A 25,443-nucleotide genomic window follows, 5' to 3' on the forward strand; every position below is an offset into this window, starting at 1 on the left:
CTTTTTTTTAAATGAATGCGTGGCTCGGGATCCATCGGGGAAGAAGTAAAGTGCATTCAGAGTCATTCTCTTTGAGGTATAAAGGTATCCATCGTAGATAACTCATCACAGACTTTCTATTCTGTCCTTACAGAGCAGTCTTTTGCGTGTTGAGTGTCCTCTGCGGAACACGTAGGGTACGGCGATGGGAAGCAGAAGCCCAGGGGTCCTCGCGTGGTTTATCCAGAACCTTTTTAAGAAGGTATTCGGACAATTGTCTCTTTGAAGAACAGATGCTGATCATTGTAGGTCTTAAAGAGCACGGGCGTCTCTCGTCTAAGGACTCCTACTTCTTCTTTATTCGAAATCCAATTAAAAAGTGATGGCGGGTTGCTCGGTTCCGCGCAGGTCATCAGGTCACCTACCGCTGCGTGGACCTGTCACTATGCAGCACGTCCGGAACCGGCTTAACGTGTGAGCTGATTGTCAGGAATAGAGGACGGGCTGTCTGCGGATCCACTGGTGGTGGTCTGAAACACGTCAAACAGACGGTTATTAGTATCAGCGTATTTGTGGCATTAAATGATCATCTGCTTAATGATGCTTAAGTGTGGTACTTAATGAACCCTTTCAGACTGTGATATGTCTGTGTCTGTGATATGCAAGCTATCTACACTCTACTATCTGACAACCCCAGTAAAAGACTTTACTTTTGGGCAAATAAAGCTTAAGAGATCTGTCATCAAGTTCTAACCACATAAAAACAACACACATTTTATGAAGCTTTTCTATTTTCAATGCCTGCTTTGACATCACATGACACTGAAGCAGTCCTTGAAAATTTTATTTAATGTCCACTACTGTTCAAAAGTTTAAGGACAGTTTAAGAAAGTTTAAGAAAAGCAAATTTTGTCCATTGAAATAACATGAAATTGATCTGAAATCCAGCTCAGATGGTCTTAATGTTGTAAATTACTATTGCAGCTGGAAGTATCTACATAGGCGTACAGAGGCCCTTTATCACTCCCATCACTCCTGTGTTCCAATGGCCATTTATCACTCCCATCACTTCTGTGTTCCAATGGCCCTTTATCACTCCCATCACTCCTGTGTTCCAATGGCCCTTTATCACTCCCATCACTCTTGTGTTCCAATGGCCCTTAATCACTCCCACCACTCCTGTGTTCCAACGGCCCTTTATAACTCCCATCACTCCTGTGTCCCAATGGCCCTTTATCACTCCCATCACTCCTGTGTTCCAATGGCCATTTATCACTCCCATCACTTCTGTGTTCCAATGGCCCTTTATCACTCCCATCACTCCTGTGTTCCAATGGCCCTTTATCACTCCCATCACTCTTGTGTTCCAATGGCCCTTAATCACTCCCACCACTCTTGTGTTCCAATGGCCCTTTATCACTCCCATCACTCCTGTGTTCCAATGGCCCTTTATCACTCCCATCACTCTTGTGTTCCAACGGCCCTTTATAACTCCCATCACTCCTGTGTCCCAATGGCCCTTTATCACTCCCATCACTCCTGTGTTCCAATGGCCATTTATCACTCCCATCACTTCTGTGTTCCAATGGCCCTTTATCACTCCCATCACTCCTGTGTTCCAATGGCCCTTTATAACTCCCATCACTCCTGTGTCCCAATGGCCCTTTATCACTCCCATCACTCCTGTGTTCCAATGGCCATTTATCACTCCCATCACTCCTGTGTTCCAATGGCCCTTTATCACTCCCATCACTCTTGTGTTCCAATGGCCCTTTATCACTCCCATCACTCCTGTGTTCCAATGGCCCTTTATCACTCCCATCACTCTTGTGTTCCAATGGCCCTTTATCACTCCCATCACTCCTGTGTTCCAATGGCCCTTTATCACTCCCATCACTCTTGTGTTCCAATGGCCCTTTATCACTCCCATCACTCCTGTGTTCCAATGGCTCGTTGTGTTTGCTGATCCAAGTTTAAGTTTAAAAGGCTAATTGATGGTTAGAAAACCCTTTTGCAATTATGTTACAGCCAGAAATGTCCATGAAAACAGCTAAGTGACCCCAAACTCTTGAATGGTAGTGTATATTTTTATAATGTATATTTTTAAATACAGTTTGTCTCAGATGATGTTGTTCACCATACCAGAGATGTTGCTGGGAAACATAGTCATTTCATCTTCGTCTTCATCTTCGCTATCACTGTTCGGCTGGTATAAATTTGTATCAGCCTCTGATTCTGTTGATCGCAGCTGCTGCTCTCTATCTCTGTAGCTGCGCAAAGCGACAAGCCGGTGGTGGATGGCGGCATGTAGACGTCCTGCATCCTTCACGCTGGCCTGAAAAAACACAATGTTCACGTCACCAAGGCCCAGCGCCATTTTGCCATTCGGCTTCTATTTGGCCGCTGATGATATACAGCAAGCAAATAATTAAATGTGTTTTGTCCTACAGACCATCATTACCGGATCAAGATTTACACTCCAGTGTTTGGGGTGGAGATACCATACTAGCAGATTAAGCAGATACGTAGGACCCATACTGGCCTAAGGGGGACTACAGAGAATATGGGAGAGGAAATAGGAGATACAGATTCATCATAAAGCTATGTCACATCAGACATATTTTATTGCTTAGTTTATTTATATTCTTCTTATCACATACATTAGATAAATCTTTTTACCGGGGCCCCAAAACACCTCAAGTTTCTCCTGCCTTCCATCAAGGAACCGCAAAAAATGAATGAGCAGTGAACAGACGGTGCAAAGCCAACGAGTGGCTCCAGAAACATAGTTTCAAAGCCTGGTCATTTAAAGAGTTCACAATAATTATTGGTAACAATTGTAACCTCTGAGCCTTACTAGAGCGTTTGAAGCTACTTGAGCGCACACTAAGCTTACAGCACATGCTGCATGAGCAGGGCAAACACCCACTTCTTCACTTTTTCCAGGGTGATCCAGAGAAATAGAGAGATCAAAAGACAGCTCATCGTCTACTGTGGGCATCAGACGCCATGTAATTGGACTCGCAATGCACAGTGAACAAAAGTAGCAGAAATGTGCAGATTGGCGAGGACATCAAACTCTCCCCACCTGTATCAGGAACACCTTTATGCTGTTGTCCATCAGGTCGGTGGCGGTGATACGCAGGCTCTTCCTGTTGGCTCGCTCTAACTTCATCTGGTCGAAGATCATACTGTTGAAGATGAGTTTCAGGCTGCCGTAATTTCTCATCACTGCAATCAAACATAATACCGACATTGGTAAAAGTTCCGTTTTTAACCTACAGCTTTTGTGCTCTACTGTATTGTTTGGGATCATTTAATATTAATTAAGTTAAATAGAATGAGTAAAAATGATCTACAAAGGGCAGGTTACTTGGGGACAGTGGTGATGATGATGATGCTACTAAAGAAAGAATCCCACACTCTTCCCCTAAGCCTACTTTGCAGGTCCTTTGGTAGAACATTGAGCACGTCCATGTTTCATGCCTTGTAAGTCTGGAATTTGTGTTTTTTTGGGGGTGGGGGGGTGTTTAGAGGCAGATTGTCTTCTCCTTATTATATCACTTTTTATATGAAACATTCACATCATTTTAGCTCATTTAACCTGTAGACTACCTGTATCTTTGGAATACGCAAACTTGTATTGGTTTAAAATGTGCCTAGAATTTGGAACGAGATCTAAATTATGTGCACAGTCCTTAACCGTACTCTAACAAAAGCACACATACCTATCTACACCAATATTAGCTGGGGGCATGGACAGTTTCTGTATTTATATTTATAATGGCTGTGTTTGCATTGATGGTAAGTGTGTGTGCGTGTGTGTGTGTGTGTGTACACCCATAAAAAGAGAGATTTAGAATATATTGAAGTGCAGAATTGGGATTTAGGAAAGTGAGATATTCTCTTTAATACTTTTCTTCCTATTACCTACATAGTTATTACCTATTACATAGTTGGATTACCTAACTATGGTTAAAATGTTTTCTGTGAAAGCTTTGCTGGACATCTTGTTATGGTTTGTTGGTTTATCCAAGAGTTCCAGAACCAGAAGAAAACCGAGAACGTTGGTACTTGGACGGAGCATGGACCTAATATTACCTTCTGGTTTAGAGGCCGGTTTGCTCACCTCCTTATTTTTATTTTGCCATGTTAGCAAATAAAAAAAAAATGCCTTTTACCTCTCCCTTGGGCCGCTAACTGGCAGGTGTTTCTGATGCCACTGGCCCACACTTTCCCACCATTCTGAGGCGAAATCTGGTACAGCATGTCACTGAGAGGAAAAAGTTGATACAGTATTTAAAGCAGTAGTTACCATAAGAGAGGCTTTTTGGGGAGCCCCATATTCAGGTTTAATCTGTGTGCTTGTGGTTTTATTCGATTTTAGGACTGTGCATCTGTAATTTGTGCGCTCCATGGATTTCTGAGTGTTGCCTGTTGCCTCTTTGATTGATTTTTTAGGGTCTAATGGAATGGGGTCTTAATGAGCTCTCCTGTCCTTGCTCTGCTTAGTTCTCCCAATGCTAGTTGCTGGTCACCAAAAACCTTGTTCCAAAACATGTCTGCTAATCTATGGCGCAGAACCCAATTGTACTGTGATTGTGATGAATTTATGCATGAGGACTATTCGGAACTGGGTCCCTTGCCGACGGTCTTTTCTGTATTGTAAACTGTATCACACGGCTCTTAAATACATTTTGGGTCAGTATAAAAATGAATGGCCATCAGTGTGTTGGATCTGTGCTCTACCTATTCGGGATCTGAACATTCCATTCTCGTTGTAGCCCATGTCATTGAGTCGAAGGTATCCCCTGCCACGTTCGGTCCATGTTTGGGTGGCTATATTTAGCACGAAAAGCTTGCAGATCATCTAGAGAAGAATAAAATGAAGTTTGATTCCACAATGTCAGACCAGAACAAGCCACAGCTAAGTAATCATGGTAAAACTAAAGCCCCGTTACTGGATTCTTGAGTAATCTTTCTATGTACTACAGCATTCCACACTCCATATCTACACTTTGATATTACAGAACCCTTTGCTAAGGGATAAGTAGGGATCTGTCCTTACGGAGAATACATTGTAGCCTCCAGGTGGCATGTGACAAGCAGGCTTAAAGTCTAAAAATATTGGTAACAGAATACAGAAAGCATGCAGGCAGAGGTCTCATTCAGTGCGCACTGTATCCCGAAGGGCTGCACTATTTCTCTTAATACATAACCCCACGAGGTTCTAAAAGGAAACGACTCTCTGCTTCAATGTTATGGTACTGACCTGCAACACATTGCGCTCAGATTCTTCCCCTGTTATGATCTCCACCTGGTCCAACTCATACTTTACGCTGGGTCTGGATGAATACGCTGCGGCAGATTCCACAAGGCTTCTGCTGTTATCAGGACAAGGTTCTGGATGGCAGAAAGCAACAGCCATATTTTAAAAAAAACTAGGGTAAATCTGCATAAATAATCATAAATGAACAGTAGAAAATAATTTACAAGTGGCTGTAAAGAATTACCGTATTTGCTCGATTATAAGACGACCCTGATTATAAGACGACCCCCCAAAATCTGAATATTAACTTAGGAAAAATGAAAAAGCCTGAATATAAGACGACCCTAAAGGAAAAAAGTTTTACCAGTAAATGTTAATTCATGTAAACTATTTTTTTTAATAAAAGCTATGATTGAGAAAAATATTTTTTTTGTTTTTATTTCTTGTATTTTCCAGCCTGTCCCCCAGTTACGCACATCTGCCCCCAGGCTTGCCACACCAATATGGCACTGTGGCCCATGATATGCCTTTTAACCCTCTATATGCCACTGTGCCCCATGGTATGCCTTTTGACCCCCTATATGCCACTCTGCCTCCAGAAATGCCTTATACCCCTATATCCCATTCTGGCATTTAGGGGGTTAAAATGCATATTATGGGGCAGAGTGGCATATAGGGAGGTATAAGGCATTTCAGGAGGCAGAGTGGCATTAAGGGAGTTAAAAGGCATTGTATAGAGCACTCTGCCTCCAGAAATGCCTTATACCCCTATATGCCACTCTGGCATTTAGGGGGTTAAAAGGCATATTATGGGGCAGAGTGGCATATAGGGAGGTATAAGGCATTTCAGGAGGCAGAGTGCTCTATTAAATGCCCCCTTAACGCCACTCCAGAAATGCCCTATGCCCCCATTTAACTAACACACACACACACACACTCTCTCCCCCCCCCTCCCCTCTCCTCTCTCCTCTCTCCCCTCTCAGCCCTCTCTTACCGGTGCTTCCAGCCGGGGCAGCGGGTTGACGTCGCCTTCTGCTGCAGCCGGAAGGAGGTGGAGTTGGCAGCGGGGGTTTGTATGCGTCCGTCGCGTATACTTTCCCCGGCTGTCAGAGATCAGAGATCTCTGACAGTCGGGGAAGGTCTACGCGACGGACGCAGACAACCCCCGCTGCTAGCCACACCTCCTTCCGGCTGCAGCGGACGTTGTCTACGCGGATTGCGTAGACGTCAACCTGCTGCCCCGGCAATACAGCAGGAAGCACCGGTAAGTGTGTATGATGGGGGGGGGGGGGAGACAGGAGGATCCAGGTCCCCTGCAGCGGTGCGGGGGATCTGGATCTTAGTCTCCTAATCAGACTCTATTTGAGGTCTGATTAGAAGACGACCCCGATTAGAAGACGAGGGGTATTTTTCAGAGCATTTGCTCTGAAAAAAACCTCGTCTTATAATCGAGCAAATACGGTACTACCTGCTTGTAGTTCCCAAACTTGCACCACTAGGTGGCGATGTAGATAATAGGTATTTATGCTATGGGAGTATCTACAAGGCTTAGGTGCCTTGCTTCTCCTCCCCTGGGTGTTTATAGAAATAAATCTTACTCTGATAAGGACAACTCCTGAGAGATAGGTGTAGTCGCGAGGAGGTGTCTTCCCACTTGCTCTGGAACGCACTCAGCTCAGGTCTCTGTGCACTCTGGAAGTAGAGATAACAAAATGTTACACGCCATTCAAATACATAACATAACTGCACTCTCAATCATTTAAAAATATATCTTTTTAGTTAGGGGCATAACTAGAAACCACCGGGCTCTGGTGTGAAAAATTAGCTCAGGCCCCGCAACTCCAACAGCTGGTCTGTGCCGTCCTTGCCCCTTGACCCCCTTCCATATACATACAACATATTTAACACACACAAGTTACACACACTTACTCATATTCACTAACACACACTCTCACCCCACTACATATCCATGTTCATATACACAGAATTACACATCCATCCTCACACACACCTACGGGTACACATCCATGCTCACACACTCCTACGGGTACACATCCCTGCTCACACACACAATTACACATCCCTGCTCACACACACACACGTACACATCCACGCTCACGCTCACACACACACATCCACAAGTACACATCCATGCTTGAAAAGGCTCTTTCTAAACTATTTTAGCTACGCCAGTGTTTTTTAGCATGTGGCTGTTAAAGCTTTGTGGTTAATCCAAAATTACCCTAAAAGGGGAAGTCACACATTTTGTTTGTCTTTGTTTTGTTTTCTGTGCCATATTTCCCTTGTCAGACGGGTAACTAGTACTGTGAGTAGGCTTTTGTCTCTCGAAGCAGTAGATTGGGACACTTATATAAAGTTTTGCATGAGTGTCCTTTAATTCCTGTTTTCCCCTTTACCCGACTACAGAGACTAAGGGGTATAGTAGCTTCGCTGACGTCAGGAGAGCTGAACGTGAAGCCCAAGTCGCAAATATTGTTATTTTTGCAACAATTTGTGGCTTGTGTAAGATCAATTGCGGTTTAAACATTTAGAACGTGTGTTACATGAGACACAATCGGTGCAGTGTTCTGATCCCCAGAGGCTTCCACTAGCTTCACAAATAACACGGGATCATGGGTAGGGGAGTACTCAGAGTACTTAACTCCAGCCGAGTTCACTATACAGTATACAACATTACATATGATTATTAAGCATGGAAATTGACAAGTCCCATTAAACTTTAGCAAACAGTTTAATAATTCCAGTGTGTTTTGTGAAAATTCTCTCACCATGACTCTCTTCTCTATGTCCACTCCAAAGACAAAATCACACGTGTTTCTTTCCGACAACTGTTCAAATGGCTGACTTCTGTGAAATAAAAGCAGCACATGGCCGTGATCAATAAAACTTCAATGTCCGGCACGTCAAGTTCTAACGTTTTATTGTGTAGCCGAGATCCCCTGTCTGTGATTCTCCCTGTCTGTGCTCTTCTTCTCATGGTAGCCTCTTCAACAAGGTGTGTGAGATGAGATCACGCAGGCAACTCAAGGAAATCGTTGGGCAAGTTACGCAAAGACAATGATATTCTTCAACCGATATATCAGCGGCTACACCTGAGAGACTGCCTAAAAGGAACTAGGTCACCAACCAGTGACCTTAAAATTACCCCCGGGTGTGATTATGAAAGGGCATTATCTGGATTTCCATATTACCAGTATCCTCATTGGTCCTTTAATGGTGCAATCAAACTTTTCTCTATACCACAACTCAATGGACCGCACATCTGCTTGTTTAAAAGCTGTCAGATAGTGTTCTACTGGCGCTATATATTTGCATAAACCTGATTCCCACACTTAGCAATACATCAGACTCTTATGCATTAGGTTATTCATCTCAGTTGTGAAACACAGCTTGTAAAAAGATTCATTAATTCGTCTGGACTTTATGACACATCATACATTTCGCGCCATGAGATCATTTCTTACCTGTTCTTTATGTCCAAAATACATGTAGGCCCGATACCATTTTTTGATTTGTTGGCATTTTCTGTTGCCATATTGCATTTCTCCAGCTAAAAGTAAATCAAAGTAAAATCACATAATGCCGTAACAAAGCTAAGAGCTTAATACAATACATAATAAAATGCGCAAGTGACTACATTACAGACAACATCTCAAAAATGCTGCCAGGGCAAAAAAAGGTTGCATGGTGGAAAAGGATTGGCAGACCTAAAAGCCTTCTAGGAAAACCTAGACTTAAACAGCAAAAGACAAAAAAATATTTTTCTCTGATCATTAGAATCAGTTTTACTTTATATTCTTGCAATAAACTGCAGGCCTGGAGACCAACTTTATAGCCCGTCGTGTGGGCAGCAAACACCACACTAAGCTGACATTTTGTGGCTATGCTAATTAAGTCCTGCTTATGTAAATGAAGTCCTTTCTTCTACAGAGACCTCTCTGGGTGATTAAGACTGAGATGTTCCATTGTTTACTACAAGGCAATGTGATGAGAAATTTGGGAACATAGCATGTCTAATAAACTGGTCAAAGACAGAGAGACAGAACACATACATTTAAAAAACATACTATGTGGAAACAAACTGTATTATTAAAAGCTGATTTTTCAGTGATACTAAAAAAAACCAAAATGCTGAGAGCTCCCTTTTCATTTTCTTGTGAGAAATCTCTAACTTTTGGGCCCATCAGAACAGATGCAGTTTTCCTGGCCCGTCTTCCGTTTCCATGTCGTCGGCGGTTAATTATATACCTTGTGTTTGGCTTGGTCTGACGTTAACTCGTTTCCAGCCATGTCTGGTTTCTCATTCTGACAAAGGGAGACTTTTGGGGGCTGCAGTGTTGCTGGTTTAATCACATTCCAGGGTTGCAAAGACTCTGTGAACAATCAGTGGTCAATTAATTGTCATGACCATGGAGATGTTAGCGGGGACTTTGTCTTAAAGCTAACTTAAAGAGGTCAGAAAGTTGTCTTTAGCACCAGAGGGTGATTCTGTAGTATTATTATTATTTATTGTTTTATATGGTGCCCTCATAGTCTGTCACGCTGTACAATGGATGTCCCGCCACACATTTGCAAGGGTGACAAACCGGTAATTTAAAGCAGACACAGCTATAGTATAGATTTTACAATTTTATAAAATTATTATATATATATATATATATTATAATTATATTTATGAAATATTTTATATTTTTTATATTTAATAAAATTATGCAATTTTAGACAGATCTAAAGTTGAATGTATGATAAAAAATAAACCCCTATACGTTTTGTATGCTCATACCTGGACTGGTTGTGCTTTTCTTCTGATGTTCTTGCAGAAGAGAGGAAGGCATGAATACATTGTTCTTTAATGCTGCAATGACAAAATAAAATGTCAATATAAAATAAAGCAGGTTCTTATTAGAACTGTCCAACAACAGTGGACAGTTTCTGGTCCTCAAGGATGTCCAAACTGGGTACCACGCATGAATCTACATCCCTGGGTCGATTATACAGAAACCACAGCTGAATCGGTCTCAATTCTAAGTCTATAATATGCTACGCTACATATTTTTACATCTGTTATAAATGTTTACTATATTACCCCAAACGTCATTATTTAAAACACTTAGGTGCTAGTATCTTGTATGCTAAGCAAGAGCTTCGGCGGACGGTTTGTGTTCGTCCGTCTTCTGCTGGGACGAAATTCGTCCAACATTTTCGGTTTCCGAAATCCCATTTGTCCATCCAGGTTGCCACGGAAACAAGCAATAAACACGTAGAAAAAGTGGAATTAAAATGGCTAGCTTCTCCTCCTCTTAGCGTAGTTAAAATGGCGGCCGCGGTGGCAAAGGAATGAGGATTTCCGTATTGCACACATTCGTTTTCCGTTTGTTCATCCAACGTCGCATTAGTTTGTTTGTTATTCGGAGGAATGGACAAAAAGGTAAAATTGTTCTTCTGAAGGTTAAATGATTTAAACAACAAACAAAACTTTTAAGAAGCGTCTTCAGTTTCTATGACATCACTGGTTGTCGGTGTCCTGGCCGGCGGCAAGGTCAGGAGACGTGGAATGTCAGACATGACTGATAAAGACAATGCTGTCAGTCACAATCTAACTGCCCTGCCTCAGGCGCCCCGCTCCATCGTGCTGGGATACCTCCAGAAAACATGCTGGTATTATTTAAACTCGCCTGCTCACCTGGTTGCGATGGTGGAAATGCAGGCTGCATAGTGAAGGAGCAGGAACGCACACGCTTCTCCGAAACGCCATTACCTAGAAGTACAATGATACTATATAGTCGGCTGCCAGATTTCCAACATACATCAAGTTTGTCAATTTAGCTATTTTAAAAAACAAACTATTATCCGAAGACAGCATCTAGCTGAGCATGATGAGAGATGGCGTTCAGCAAATGGCCGGAGCGATGTAGGCTGTTCATATCTTAGTATAGCAGAAAATCTATATACTTCATTATATTTAACTGATATTCAGTCCTATGGAAGACGCCAATATTTACCAAACGATCCTTTTCATAATAATTGAAATGATTACAATTAACGTATAAAGCTTAAAGGTGTTACCTTTGTGGGGTGGAGAGTAGGATGGCTGGAAGGTGAATGAAGAGGATCGTACTCTTTTCTCAGGATACATGCAGATACCTGGCGTATAGAACATTGACGCAACATTTAGAACGCTCATATCATATAATACAAGTTCTCTTCTTTACAACAAGGACCAGGTGGTAGAGGGCACCCTACATCAATCTATGCGGGGTTTCTTTGCTACTATAACCTTATGGGAGGTAGGGAGTCAGGGCCGGACTGGGGATGACTAGGCGACCACAGCACTTTAAGGCCAGTGGCCCCCGAATTACGTAAGTGCAGCACTACAGCCCCTGATCTGCTGCTGGAGCTAGGAAAGTATGGGGCGATGTCGGCCCGCAGCCCAACAGGCATTTGCCAGATGCGCTAGAGGGCAAGTCTGGGTGTGAAGGCAATATTGCTATCTCTGGTGGTCCAGTAGGAGTTAATGGGAGATCTGTCCCTTCACAGCTTTTAGCATAACTTTATTCATTAACTCAACGTACCTGTAGCTTTCCCCTAAATCAGTGTAACTGGCTTTTAAAAGTTGGAAGCTGAGAATTTTTTTCTGTTTTGAAAGGATTCTCTTTTTCTGCCCCTTACCCTTACAAAGACTGTCCGAGCCAATCTAAGTCTAAAAGCAACTTTACATATTAACATTTCAATTTATGACAGTTTACGGTAGAATAAAACTCTACTCACCATACTCAGCATTCAGGACCAGATCTGATGCGTGTCTCTACAGGAGAACACAGAACAGAAACAGGATGACTGACCGCTAGACCGATTACTGCGGTCAAAGTTAATAGACCCACCATGAATAATACTTCATTTTTTAGGTTTATGTAAAGCAAGTTTGCTTCACTTTGCTTGTCTAGTGGGTTCACTCCAGGCACAATGGGCAAATGCCAACAGCGCCCAATACTCACCAGCCTGCCACCCTGGAGGCAGATCGGGTGCTGCAGTGTGTGTGGCCGCTGGCTCAATATGCCCGGCTACGTGAGCATAAATACGTCATGCTCGCCCGCTCATATACTGGTGGGGGCTGCCCATTAAAATGCACCACTTAGGATCTAGCTTTTCCATTAGGTATTCCATTACCAGAGATAAGATGTTCTCCATTTAAGGAATCTAGTCCATTAACTTTTGGCGAGGTAGGGCCAGCATAGCCCTTGGTGCAAAAGACATTCCTTGTGATACTTGAGCCTCCGTTCTAGAATGTCATAGTGGAAATTCACATCTGAACACCGGACACCGGCTCCACCAATCATAATGGTATCAACAAACTATTTGGACACCACAACTGACGGCAAACTTAATGGAATCATAAAACACAGGATCAGCTAATTAAATGTGATCACCAACAATTAACAAATAAGATTTTTTTCCGTAAAAATCTATATACCTTAAATGGCCGTTCTTTCTTTTCCAGCATGAATAACGGGTGTGGAAGCATTAATTTATCTGCAAAGAAAGGATAAAAGACACATTTTAATGATTCATTATACATTTACAACAAATTCGTGTTACTAATAATTACTGTTTACAAAAAATAACAGATCTGAATTGAACATGCTGTGCTAGATACACCAACAGGTCTGTCTTTGTCTATCTAGCTATACATTTTTTACAATGACTTCATATAGCTCCATGTGCGAGAAATCAAGCAGTTTTAAACCAAGCAGTTAGGGTTATTCTGATTTTACGTAGTAATATGTAATACTTCTAGATTGTAAGCTTGCGAACCGGGTCCTCTTTAATGTATCTGTTCTCGTTTTGTCAGACCCTTTGAATGTATGTATTGCAAAAGGCGCTGCATAAATTGTTGGCGCTATATAAAAAATATTATATATATATTATATATAAATTATATTAATAATAATAATAAACACATCATTCGCAAGGCTCTTTTAACCCCTTAAGGACAATAGGCCATCCCTAAACCCATTGAAAACAATGCATTTTGAGCCCGTACATTAAGGGGTTAAGTTCAGACTCCTGGATCCCAGCGTCTGATCAATGCAATGTAAACGATAACCCAGTTACTGGAACCCAGTCCTGCATTCTGCGGGATCTATATGACCATGTTCATAGTCTGCCGGGGCTCTTCACGTAGTTACAGTTAAAAGGGTTCACCGAAGATACTATTTCAGCATATTCTTCCATGTACACAGGAGAAATTATATGTTCATCAGTATGACATCACTGATAAAGACTGACATCATCGAAAGACGGTCCATTAAATAAACTTTAAACCAGCTCTGGATAGGACCCTATTCATTATTAAATATCAGCATGACCATGATGTTCAGCCCCACATTGTGAATGTGATGGGAGTTGCATCCAGCAGCATCTGGACTGCTCATGGCTGCCCATCTCTATTTACCGCTATTTGTTTTTCTACCTATGGGCTGAGCATGGTGGGAGTTGTAATCCACGGCTGCCAAAGTTTTCCACCAGCAGCATACTATTGGCGCGAGTCGTGTAAACGGTTTCATTTTGTCACTTTTGTCCCCGGTCGTTCCGTGAATCCAGTTTGAGAGAGGCGGCACAGGCTGGGGTGGGTGGGTATGGTAAACACATACTGGATCAGACTGGGCTGGGCTGGTTTTCTCTGTTTTTGGCAAAAAACAGACACTGGATAAAGGCTGTACTGTAACTGGCTGGGTGTACTAGGATTTTCGGTGACAGCAGGGAGTGACAGCCTGCTCGCAGGGAGTGATAGTCTGCTCATAGGCGGCTGCCAATTTCTCCTGGCCTTTTGGACCGCGGGACTGTTTGCCAACTCTGTTACACAATTATACAACACTAATCCTTCCATTAACTCCTTCTGTATGATCTGACTCCAGGCCGTAAATGCTCACGTTTAACCCTTAGTGCGCTAGCTGGATAAGCAAAACGTATCCTCTGGCCTTCAAACAAGCAAAAAAAATGCAGTTGTTAGTATATTTACATCATTATGGTTAATATTATTATCAGTAATAATTACACTATGCTCAACATAAACTACATTATTCTGGATTGCGTTGGAATGCTAGTTACTGTCACCGGGCAATGAATGGGTTAATTTGCGCGTATTTAGACTCCTATGTGCAAATGCTGTGTGTTAGTTTTTCCTTCTACAAATCTATAGATCTGTTTGTTTTTTTTATCACCTAGAAACTTGGACTAAAACATTTCATTTTCACATGCTGTTTTTTCACCGCATTTTTCGCGCTCCTTGTCTAGCAAATTGCCAATTATTAACTCCCCGTTAAAAAAAACGAGTTACGCTTAACAATGAAGGTTTATGTCGGTTCCTTATGGAAAGCTTTGAAACCTAAAATTACCTCCGTTGGTCGTAGGAGGCGAGAATAGAATCCCACGCTAATAACAAAGCAAGACAAATAAAGAGGTCATTCGATAAAAAATAAAAGGAAAAATCTGAATTTTTTTTCTAATTTATCATTCAGAAATCTTGCATTTTCCATTAATTAGAGACCAGCACCAGGCGATAAATTGATGTCTGATGTAATCCTGAACAGTTTGGCCGGTGTACAGAACCTGTGCTAGATCTCAAACTTGCACCCCAGCCTTGTTTAAAAGCAGACCTTCAGTATGTTACAATTACATTTTTTGTTTATGATCAATTGGCATTTTTTACGCTTAAGAATGTGATACGCTGGTGCCCAAGCTGCTGTGGATCATGACTCCCAGAACTCTTGGCCGGTCAACATACTCTCTTAGCATTCATTCATCTACCACGCCTAAGTCTTACGCAAAGATTTAGATGAAGGTCTTCTGATGAATAACAGTAACAACTCAGCTTTCGCTTGATCATCGAGTAATAACACGAAGAACTACTGAATACTCTTATCTTCTATTTATCTAACAGTAGTGTGTCTCAGCTCAATAAACAGGCCTTCTGCCAGTGCCCGGCTTCTAAAAACATTGTTTCAAATGCTGCAAAAATCAAGCCACAGAAAGCGAAAGAATTAGCAATGTTACCAGTTCTTCGCTGTGCTTAAAAAAAACAGGCGCAGAAACATTTAAGAGAGAATAATGCGGCAATTGTTCCATTTGTTCACTGAAATAACTGAATCCTAGGATGTGATCGGTGGTCGCTAGCCAAAAAATGCAATCAAATACCGGAGGAAATGCTGCATGAGAATGAGAATGTTTGGCTTCATCAAATCTTCCAGGGGTTTGTTCACATAATCACAAGTCTACACTCTAAAACCTCAGTTAGTGTGAGTGTGTACTCTGCAAAAATATCCAAAAGCACAGACTAACTCTTGTATAAGGAGAAGGAGGCAGTTTGCGTGGTTCCCTATAAATCGCCATGACATCATAGCCTGCAAGCCCAGACATCACTGATGACTTTTGTTGAAGAACTTAGTCCGTAAGCTCTTTGTCCACGGTTTACTGGATGACCATAGCAGTTTAGACCTCCCCTGGCCATGGCTGTCACCATTTTACATGGAAAAAATCCATAAATATCAAGCCAATACTGGAGAAATTCTAGAAAAAAGTGCCAAAAGTTTTTGGCGACTGCTTCATATTAAAAAATCTATGCCAGAACTTCAGCTTTGGCTAAATAAATACGGCTCTGTATCCCTTAAGAAGGTATAGGAAAAGGGGGGACAACACACCTGGGTGGGAAACACTGGTGTTCCCGGATTTGGGTCCCACAGAGGGACTTTTTCTCCAAAAGAAAGACTTCCAAGGGTTGAGAGGAATTCAGGTATTCACAGTGTGTAGGAATAAATGCTTATATTAAGAGAGAAGAGTTTCCGTAAACGCCTCAACTCTTCATATGAAGTCCAGTTGGGTCTCAAGATTGTTTTCTTGTTAACGTTAAAACAACTTGAAGAAAAAAAAAGTACGATGTATGTTTTTGTGAAAAAAAGTTATATTGCAAAACAGAAGATATTTTCAAGTCAGCCTCTACTGTCTCTACTGTCATTATTTTTGGATATAACCTCATGCAAATGTTATATTCCTGTAGTATAAGTGCCACTAAACCACTGACATGCGGCCAAATGAGATGAGCCAAAAGAACATAGTGTCTTTCACATTATGCGAGGAGACTATTCCCTGCCCAAAAGAGGCTTCCAGATTTATCGGGGTGTACAATGCTCCATTTACTTAACTTCTTTCCTTTTCTTCATTGCAGCTCAGGGCCTGCAATACTTTACAGCTTAGCCCCATCTATTCAATTAATATCAATGCTGTCTGTTAACCTTTACCAACTCATGTAGGACACAGTCTCCTAGTCCAGGAATACCGCAGATAAGCCCTCAGCATGTAACTGGGCCTGGAATACACAATACATTGGGAACAACAAATCCCATTAAAACTAGATAAAGATGCCACCAGGTCCTAGCCAAAGTACCAAATTAGGACCCATGTGTTTTTTTAACAGTAGATTTATTCCCAATACAGAGGCCGTAGTCAGAAGGTACAATATAGGAAATCTTGTTGTTGGTCCTGGACAAGCACCCAACTGGACCTGGTTCCTTAGGCAGAAGTTTGAGGAAAGTCCACTTGTGACTATCATCCTGATGTTACCGCCAAAGGCTAGGGAGAGACATTAATCCAGGGTCCAGACTTTTATCAACAAGTTACAAAAAAATAATTAAAGTATTGATGTTGAACTTCCTCAAGAATTTCACATCTTATTATTGTGCAATGACACTTGTGTGATTGTATGGTAATTAGATACATCATCAAAGAGTGGCTGGAATGTCAATACTGATCTCTAACAATATGGCAAGCAAATTGTAGTTCAAGGAGAAATGTGTTTTTAAATCAGGATTTAAACTGAAAGGTTTGTGACATGACCACGCACCCTCATATGTAAATGAACTGTTACCGTTTGGAAACACTGTACTGCTGAGCTATACACTGATCAATAACATTCAGAGCACTGACAGGTGAAGGGAATTACACTGATAATCTTGTTATCATGGCGCCTGTCACTAGGGGGGATATATTAGGCAGCAAGTGAACATTTGGTACTCAAAACGGATGTGTTAGAAGCAGGAAAAATGGCCAAGCGTAAGGATCTGAGCGGCTTTGACAAGGGCCAAATTGTGACGTCCTCTGCCGAAAGAGGCTACAATCGGCAGGTGAGCATAAGAACTGGACCACGGAGCAATGGATGCTCTGATGAATCACACTTTTGTTTACATCACGTGGATGGCCAGGTACGTGGCTTACCTGGAGAACACGTGGCACCAGGATGCAGTGTGATGCTTTGGGCAATGTTCTGCTGGGAAACCTTGGGTCCTGCCACCTAACCATTGTTGCAGACCATGTACACTCTTTCATGGACACGGTCTTCCCAATTCCCGAGATCTCAATCCAATCTTGCATCTATAAGAAGCGCTGGACAAACAAGTCCGCTCCATGGAGGCCGCACCGCGCAACTTACAGGACTTAAAGGATCTGCTGCTAACGTTTTGGTGGCGGAAACCACAGCACACCTTCAGAGGACTAGTGGAGTCCATGCATCGACGGGTCAGGCCTGTTTTGGCAGGCAAAAGGGGGACCCACACAATATTAGGTAGATGGTCATAATGTTGTGGCTGACCGGTGTATATTAGATATTCTAGTGACAGACTAAGGGGTAATGTGGAGTCTTAGTTTCTATATGTAAATGGTGGACATCATTAAATGATGAGGATACCCCTGAATCTACTGCCCAGAACAGCTCTTAATAAGTATGGATCTTTCCCAGGAGGATCTCAGACCTTAGCCTAATGCACTCCCTTATTAAAGTGACCCCAAATAAATAACTGATTATGAAGCTGACCATTTAGTTACTGGAGGACAAATCCCAAGAGCTCCTCAAACATTACAACAGTGCACTTTATTGATTGCTATAGATGTTTTCTTTTTTTGGCTTCTACATTAAAAAACTACGATTGATGGTTTGGCTTCTACATTCCACACATTTACCCTCCTCTGACGGAAGCAATGGTTACACTTTCAGTTGACATTGTTTTTCTTTCGCTATTCTTTACTTCTGCAAGTCATTGAAGATCTCCTACAGGAAAATAGATCACGTGCTGCACAGCAGAAATACTTAACCGTTTCAGTACCAAACCGGTATGGACTCCCACAGTGACTGATCCGCTTTGGAATCAAACACCAAAAGACAAGCAAATAATAAAAAAAAATGAACACAAAAGATATGCTCCAATATCTGACAGGGCTGTGCAGTGTAAGTACCCCAAGCTCTCTTGTGCCCTGCAGAGTGTTTTTTTACCCTTTGTTTACCCTGGCACCTCTCCTGTCTGGCAGAACACTGCAGCAATGGGATGGATGGGACATTCCGCGTACAAAAAAAAGCAAGAATACAGCGCATTCCCATCTAAGGCATAAATTTGGGGGATTCTGTCGCACTATAAGGCCATATATTGCTAAAGTAACCCAAGGAGAGTCCTATTTAAGTTTTCATGGCTATATTGCTTACAAAGGGTTAAAAATGCAAAGCAGTCCCATTGATTCAGCTCCTTGGTAAGCAATACAGCCATGAAAAATGAGATAGGAGTCGCCAAACTTGGGGTACTGTGACGTAGTGACCGGTTACGCAATATAAGGCCGTACAATGCGATGGAATCCCCGGTATTTATGCCTTAGATACGAGGTGTTTTTTGAATGGCATTCCCTGGGTATGCGCTGAATTCTTGCTTTGTTTTGTGTATTTATTGGTCATTGTAATGCTTTATTGAGCCTTCAAAAAGATCTTGACATGACTGCCCTGCTTCTACGTCAGCATAATACATAATTAAGGAAAATGCTAAATTGATTGTTACTGGACCCATAAAACCTCAGTAAGATAGCGGCACTTTACGAATGAACTAAACGAAGCCCTGATGGGGGATTTTATTATCTTTTATATCGACAAGTCATCTTATTTGACTTATAGGTCTTTTATTAAATATAAATTAAAATTATAATTAAAACTATTTCTGGGCTTGCAGCACCTAGCCGTGGAATCCCCTTTCAGCTATGGTAATTTATAGACCAATTTCTCCAGGAGACATCTAATTTTTACATGTTTATATAGCGCCATCATATTCCACGGCGCTGTAATACGGGATGTGGGATGGATGAATGTGCAGAAAGTTTATACATCCCCTATAGCACTTTATAGGTGGTGGTCGCATGGCCGATATGGTAATCCTAACCTGAGAGCATGAAGCAGAATGCTTTAACTGCTGCTAATCTCCGAACGGCATCACACTGCTTTGAACTGGGGAACACCGGTTTTAGGCTCAATATCGGGTTTGTGTGATGTGACCGGTCACGCTTAGCCTTTAAACGTGGATAGGTAATCTCTGACACTTCCGCTGCTACACAGACTGCAACCCCTATCATGCTCAGCCAGCAACAGAATCACAAACTGGCTCCAGACTGACTTCATGAACTAGAATCAATGACCTTCATTTATTTCTGCCAACAGCAGGCAACATTTGCTCACCAAAAATCTCATTAGCATTGTTTTAGACATTTAATTTATGGGAGATCTGGGAAACAAACGGAGGCTTTTATCTAAAAATATACGTTTCCTTGATACAGTCACACATAATTCAGATGCCTTAAACGTTTCGTTTTGTTGCAAAATGTCTTGTCTTTACGGAGACATTCCAAAAGGATTAAAAATCATCTACATTAAAAACAGTACAGTCATTTAAACTGGTTTATTAAAGCTGCTGTTCCAGTTACTCTGCTAAATGCAACTCTCGACCAAATCTAGTATTATATACATCATTCCTAACCCTACTGAAGAAAAAGTCTTTAATCGTTTAAAATGTTGCGTCATTTACAACTTAATAGTAATTCACAAATATCATGTGACAGAAAAGCAGACATTGATAGGATGTTGCCATAGGCAGTGAAAAAAGCTTCTTTAAAGCGTCTGTGTTGTTTTTAAGTGTTTACACCTTCAGAATAAAATGACAGGTTGGGGAAGGTTTATTTGTTTAGCAATTAAGGATTTATCTAAGTCACGGATCTTTAGTTTTAAACCGGTTTGTTTTAGGCTGAGTTACCGAGTCTCACTACTCCACGGCTTTTCTTAGAATGTTTTTTCATGGTAATATATATAGCATGTGACTCAGTGCTGTCATAGATTTTTTAATTATATTTAATTACTGAAATCCCAGGATTCTGGCAGCAATACAGATCTTGGGTAGCGGAGTATAAACACTTCAGAGACAGTCTGCTTCTAGGTGTCCGGTTCTGGCGGACCCCACAGCAGATCTGTAGTTTCTAGATATGTTCTAGAGTGTAAGCTCATGGGTCTGAGAGTCTACCGATTCTAGTTTTGTCCAGGGCCGGCCCTACAATGGAGCCGAGTGGGGCAATTGCCCCAGGCGGCACTTTTGAAGGGGCGGCACTTTGCTGCCCCAAGCGCTTTTTTTTTTGAAGCGGAGGAGAGAGAGGGGCGCCGAGTGGTTTTCGCTTACCCGCTCGGCGCCCCTCTCTCTCCTCTGCGAGCCCTCTAGCTCGGTCTCGGTGCCGGCTTGTAATGCTGAGCGCCGGAAATGACGTCAATTTCGGGCGATCAGCATTACAAGCTGGCACCGTGGCAGAGCAGGGAGACTCGCCGCAGCACCGTTTAAAGGTAAGTACAAAGGGGGGGTAGATAATGGCGTCGGAGAAGTTTAAAATGTCGCCCCCCCCCAGGCGTCGGCGGGGGGGGGGGCGTCATTTTAAACTTAGCCCCAGGCAGCATTAAGTCTTGGGCCGGCCATGGTTTTGTCAGACCCCTTGAATATTTGTACTGTTAGGAGTTCTGCGTAAATTGTTGGTGCTATATAAATAAAAGACAATAATGGTATTAATAAATGTCCTTTATTATTAATGAACAGACACAGATGGACACACACTACAGCGCCTGTGTGACGTCATATAGCTCAGCTTTGGGGTCCTCTGTCTCGCATCTGGATGAAGCCTGGCTAAGGCTATGCGTTTGGCATCTCATCTGGAGACAGTTTCTATTTAATGAATTGCGTTTAACCCCTTAATGACAAAGCCCGTACATGTACAGGCTCAAAATGCATTGTTTTCAATGGGTTTAGGGACCGCCCATTGTCCTTAAGGGGTTAAAAGGCACGGAAGCAGGGAGAGAATTTAAACTATTTGAATGGTATTGTACTGATTATCGAGGAAGCCCCCAATGCAGACATGTTTCATTTAGAAAAAAAACTCCCTACAGCTTGTGCATGTTGCTTGTTACTTAGTGCAAAGGTTTTGGAGATATTGGTTTTAAAGGTAAAGGACTGTATTACCCCACGGATGCTGAGATTTGTGACAAAAGGTGGCAAAACTAGCATTATCTATTCGACTTCCGGTCCTGAAGCTCTCTTTTACACCATCCACACGGCTACCTGAACCAGTCAACAAGGTGGCAGACCCATCCTTATCTGATTCCTTTTCAGTCCTGATCTCCGTTCTCCTCAACAACAATCAGAAACGTAACAACTGGGGAGAGATAACTTAACGGGGAGGAATAACTATTCACATCCCAGGAACAAGAGGTTAAGACAGCTGCTCTCATAGTATACATTAATAATTTATTTTAGCCCACTCAGACAATTAAATTAAAATGCAGGATTTGGGGAAAAGTAGCACATTCCCGGTAGTGATCGATAAAATAATAATTCGGCAACCTCTGGTATTCCAGCTGCTAAGTGCTTGAAGTCTCATGATGCTCCAACAGCAAGGGATTGTGGGAATTGCAGTCCAAAGAAGCTGCTCTTCCAGAGGTTTCCCTTTTTTCGGATAATAAATAACACGATGTCATTAGTCCTGGCTACTGACATCCTACCTTTATAGCAGTATGTATGAAACTGGCCCTTTATTATTGCTAATATTTATTGATTTATATTATCCAGCCCTTCTGCCACACAATAATCACTTATTGCTACATGCATTAATAAGGCTAATATTTCACATGGTTGGGTCTAGCGGCACAATAAAGTGTCACAATAATGCAACAAAGGCCGTAAAGCCATATAATCTCTCTCTTTATTGCATGATTCAATATTATTATATAGACACAGCTGCAGATCAAATGCTATTTCATATAAAAATCAGGCTATCAAACCCATCGGGCTATAATAATCAGTAAATAAAATACGGCTGATTTCATCTGCACATAATATAATAATTTGTTCGATAACTGCATAAAGTTACTTGAGCATATCATAATATTTATCATTAGTTCACAAAACACCAACTTATACTGCAGCCTGTGTATTGTTCTTTTAATGCTACATTATATATATATATATTATTTGCATTTAGTAAAACACATACATACAAAGGACAAATGTACCAATTGTTTAAAGTTAATAACAAGCATTACATAAAAAAACTCAACAAAAAAATAGACTTGTTCAGACGACTCTCATATCTCTTAATTTTTTCCAATGTTTAGAATGATACTACATTATATTAATTTATATAGCGCCGGCAGATTCTGTAGCGTTGTTTCGATAGGGGACAGGCAAAGTGTTTGGCAATGATGACAATTAACATGAACATTAGCACACATTGGACATATAGGTACGGAAGGAAAAGAGGGCCCTGCTCATGTGAGCTTCATTAATTAATATTATTATTATTATCTATATAGTGTCAACTATTCGCACAGCTCTTCTTATAGTCCATACATTCCATACATTCAAAGGGTCTGACAAAAGTAGAACTTGGCAGACTAAGAGGAACCGATAAGTTCACAAGAAAGCTTATCTATATTCTCAACTAGACTTTTAAATTCCTGCATGCTTTTATTGAATATTTTAGCACACAGCAATGCGTTAAGAGTTTATCTTGAAAATCCAGTTTACTGCGCGCTACGTTCCATTACTGGAGATAAATTTAGCTCCGTTTTTTTAACTCATTTTTACAATGATTGGATTTCGGAAGTTCTTCCATCTCAGGTAACGGTAACTAATGCGATGTCTGTGGACCGGGACCACAGAAGCGTTAGAGAAACGTATGTGTAAATGCTTATAGAATTGTATCGAGGAAGCATTGCATGGACTCACCTTTGCAGGGGTCTTGCTGGCACTCGGAGCAGCTCTGCCCAGGACCTCTGGAGGGCTTGGAAGGTACATGGCGAGTGTTACCTTTGTCACCTTCTCTGTTGGATGCGGTGATACACATACTGGCTTTCTTCCTATCACTTGTTGCTGTGTCTATGGATGGAGAACTTGCCTTTGAATCTCTACAGAAAGGTTCTATCTGAGCGGAGAAAACGTTCACTTTGAAAATTGAAGTCTGCTGATTTCTCATAACTAGACCTTCACGCAATGTACTAAGAGCTGCAGCTGCCTGTATACACCGAAGAGTAATAAAATCAGGCGGATTCTGTCCCAGATCACGCAGGAGCAGAGCAGATCTGCTTTATGATTCATTCCCCTGCTAAAAGAATTAGGAATTCACCCTTTCCGAGGCGAGGAGCGATCAGCAGATGAAATGAAAGGGTGCTGGGAGCCGGATAAATGGAGTTACTGTATATGGGAGCTCTGGCTGGGATCTAAACTGAGACTTTACTGGTGTGGGGCGGGGTTATGCAGATGAGCTGGGTGCCTCCCCCTGAGATTCCCAATGGCTGGGCTTTGCAGAGTGTTTGCATAGCTGTCTCTTTAGAAGCAGATGAGGGTGTCTCATATTGCACAGAGGAGAGATTTCGCAATCATCAGGGTTTTGTTCTTTACAGCCTTAGCTAGGGCTCAGCCGGCCCGTACCGGTAGCCGCCAGGACAACACTTACCGTCACAATATTTGTTTAGTAAATATTCTTTATCACAAGCTCAGCTTTTTTTTTTTTTTACTGCACTTTAAAACAATAGATTGTAAGCTCACAAGATCAGGGCTCTTTTCTCTCTCTGTGGGGCTGGATGGCGAGGACGTCTGATGACGTAGGTGCGGTTGACGGATGGATCGACGCTGACGCACACCGCATCGTTATGCTCATGTAGCCGCGCGCTACAGCAGCAGCAGATCAGGCGATTATGGGAGGCCGTTGGCCAGTAGCCTACCAGGCATTTGCCCGTTGCGGCCGGTTGGCCAGTCCTGTCCTGTGTGCCAACATGTTTTAACGTGTGTTACAGCCATTGTCAACTTCAAATTGTCTTTTGTAATTTTTTTTCCACTGTCCCCTATTGTAGCAGCGCTACGGAATCTGCAGGCGCTATTAATAAATGTTGTACAGCTGACATGCATATTCCGATCATTTATACATTATTTATACATTATTTTATACAGCTTTAATAGACGTTATGTTCTTACACACAGATGGCGGGTTGGGTTTTTAAGTATTTATTGAGTGGTCGGTGGATACAACAAAGGGGGAGATGTTAATAGAGTAACGTGTTGTTGGGTATACTTTGCATAATTGTTACATTATTCTGCACATAGTTTATGGTAATAATATGCATTCAGCCAACTGAAAATAACTCAGCTAAATGTAGAAAATAAGTAAAAGGGGAAATCTAGAAAAGTAGAATTAATATATGCTCTATTCTCTTATCGGAAAGTAGCCTTAAGGCAATTGTGGTAAATTCCGGAATTTTCAAGAGCCCTGACACAGCAAACCTCGTATGCCCCAGGGATTGGGCCTATTAGTAACAAGGGGGTTATATATACAGTGGGGCAAAAAAGTATTTAGTCAGCCACCAATTGTGCAAGTTCTCCCACTTACAAAGATGAGAGAGGCCTGTAATTTTCACCATAGGTACACTTCAACTATGAGAGACAGAATGGGGGGAAAGAATACCGGAAATCACATTGTAGGAGCTCTAATGAATTCATTGGTAAATTCCTCGGTAAAATAAGTATTTGGTCACCGACAAACAAGCAAGATATCTGGCTCTCACAGATCTGTAACATCTTCTTTAAGAGTCTCCTCTGTCCTCCACTCGTTACCTGTATTAATGGCACCTGTTTGAACTTGTTATCCGTATAAAAGACACCTGTCCACAACCTCAGTCACACTCCAAACCCCACTATGGCCAAGACCAAAGAGCTGTCGAAGGACACCAGAAACAAATTTGTAGACCTGCACCAGGCTGGGAAGAAGCTTGGTGTGAAGAAATCAACTGTGGG

At 41.8% G+C, this 25,443-nt stretch overlaps 1 protein-coding gene across 1 annotated transcript; it reads right to left on the reverse strand.

The window, feature by feature from the left end:
- Nucleotides 1-465: 465 nt before the first annotated feature.
- LOC149283769 (ran-binding protein 3-like) lies at nt 466-23,451 on the reverse strand. Its single transcript, XM_089497288.1, has 8 exons — nt 23,383-23,451; nt 12,038-12,074; nt 11,336-11,413; nt 5,252-5,382; nt 4,729-4,849; nt 3,068-3,210; nt 2,122-2,314; nt 466-509 (listed from the first exon to the last, which is right to left on the reverse strand). The coding sequence occupies exons 1-8, from the start codon at nt 23,449-23,451 to the stop codon at nt 466-468; spliced, it is 816 nt and encodes a 271-aa protein (XP_089353414.1).
- Between the last annotated feature and the right edge of the window lie 1,992 nt (nt 23,452-25,443).

Source organism: Sceloporus occidentalis, unplaced genomic scaffold (assembly GCF_023333645.1).
Source record: "Sceloporus occidentalis isolate IW3139 unplaced genomic scaffold, rSceOcc1.0.p SCAF_101, whole genome shotgun sequence".
In the NCBI taxonomy this organism is placed as follows: domain Eukaryota; kingdom Metazoa; phylum Chordata; class Lepidosauria; order Squamata; family Phrynosomatidae; genus Sceloporus; species Sceloporus occidentalis.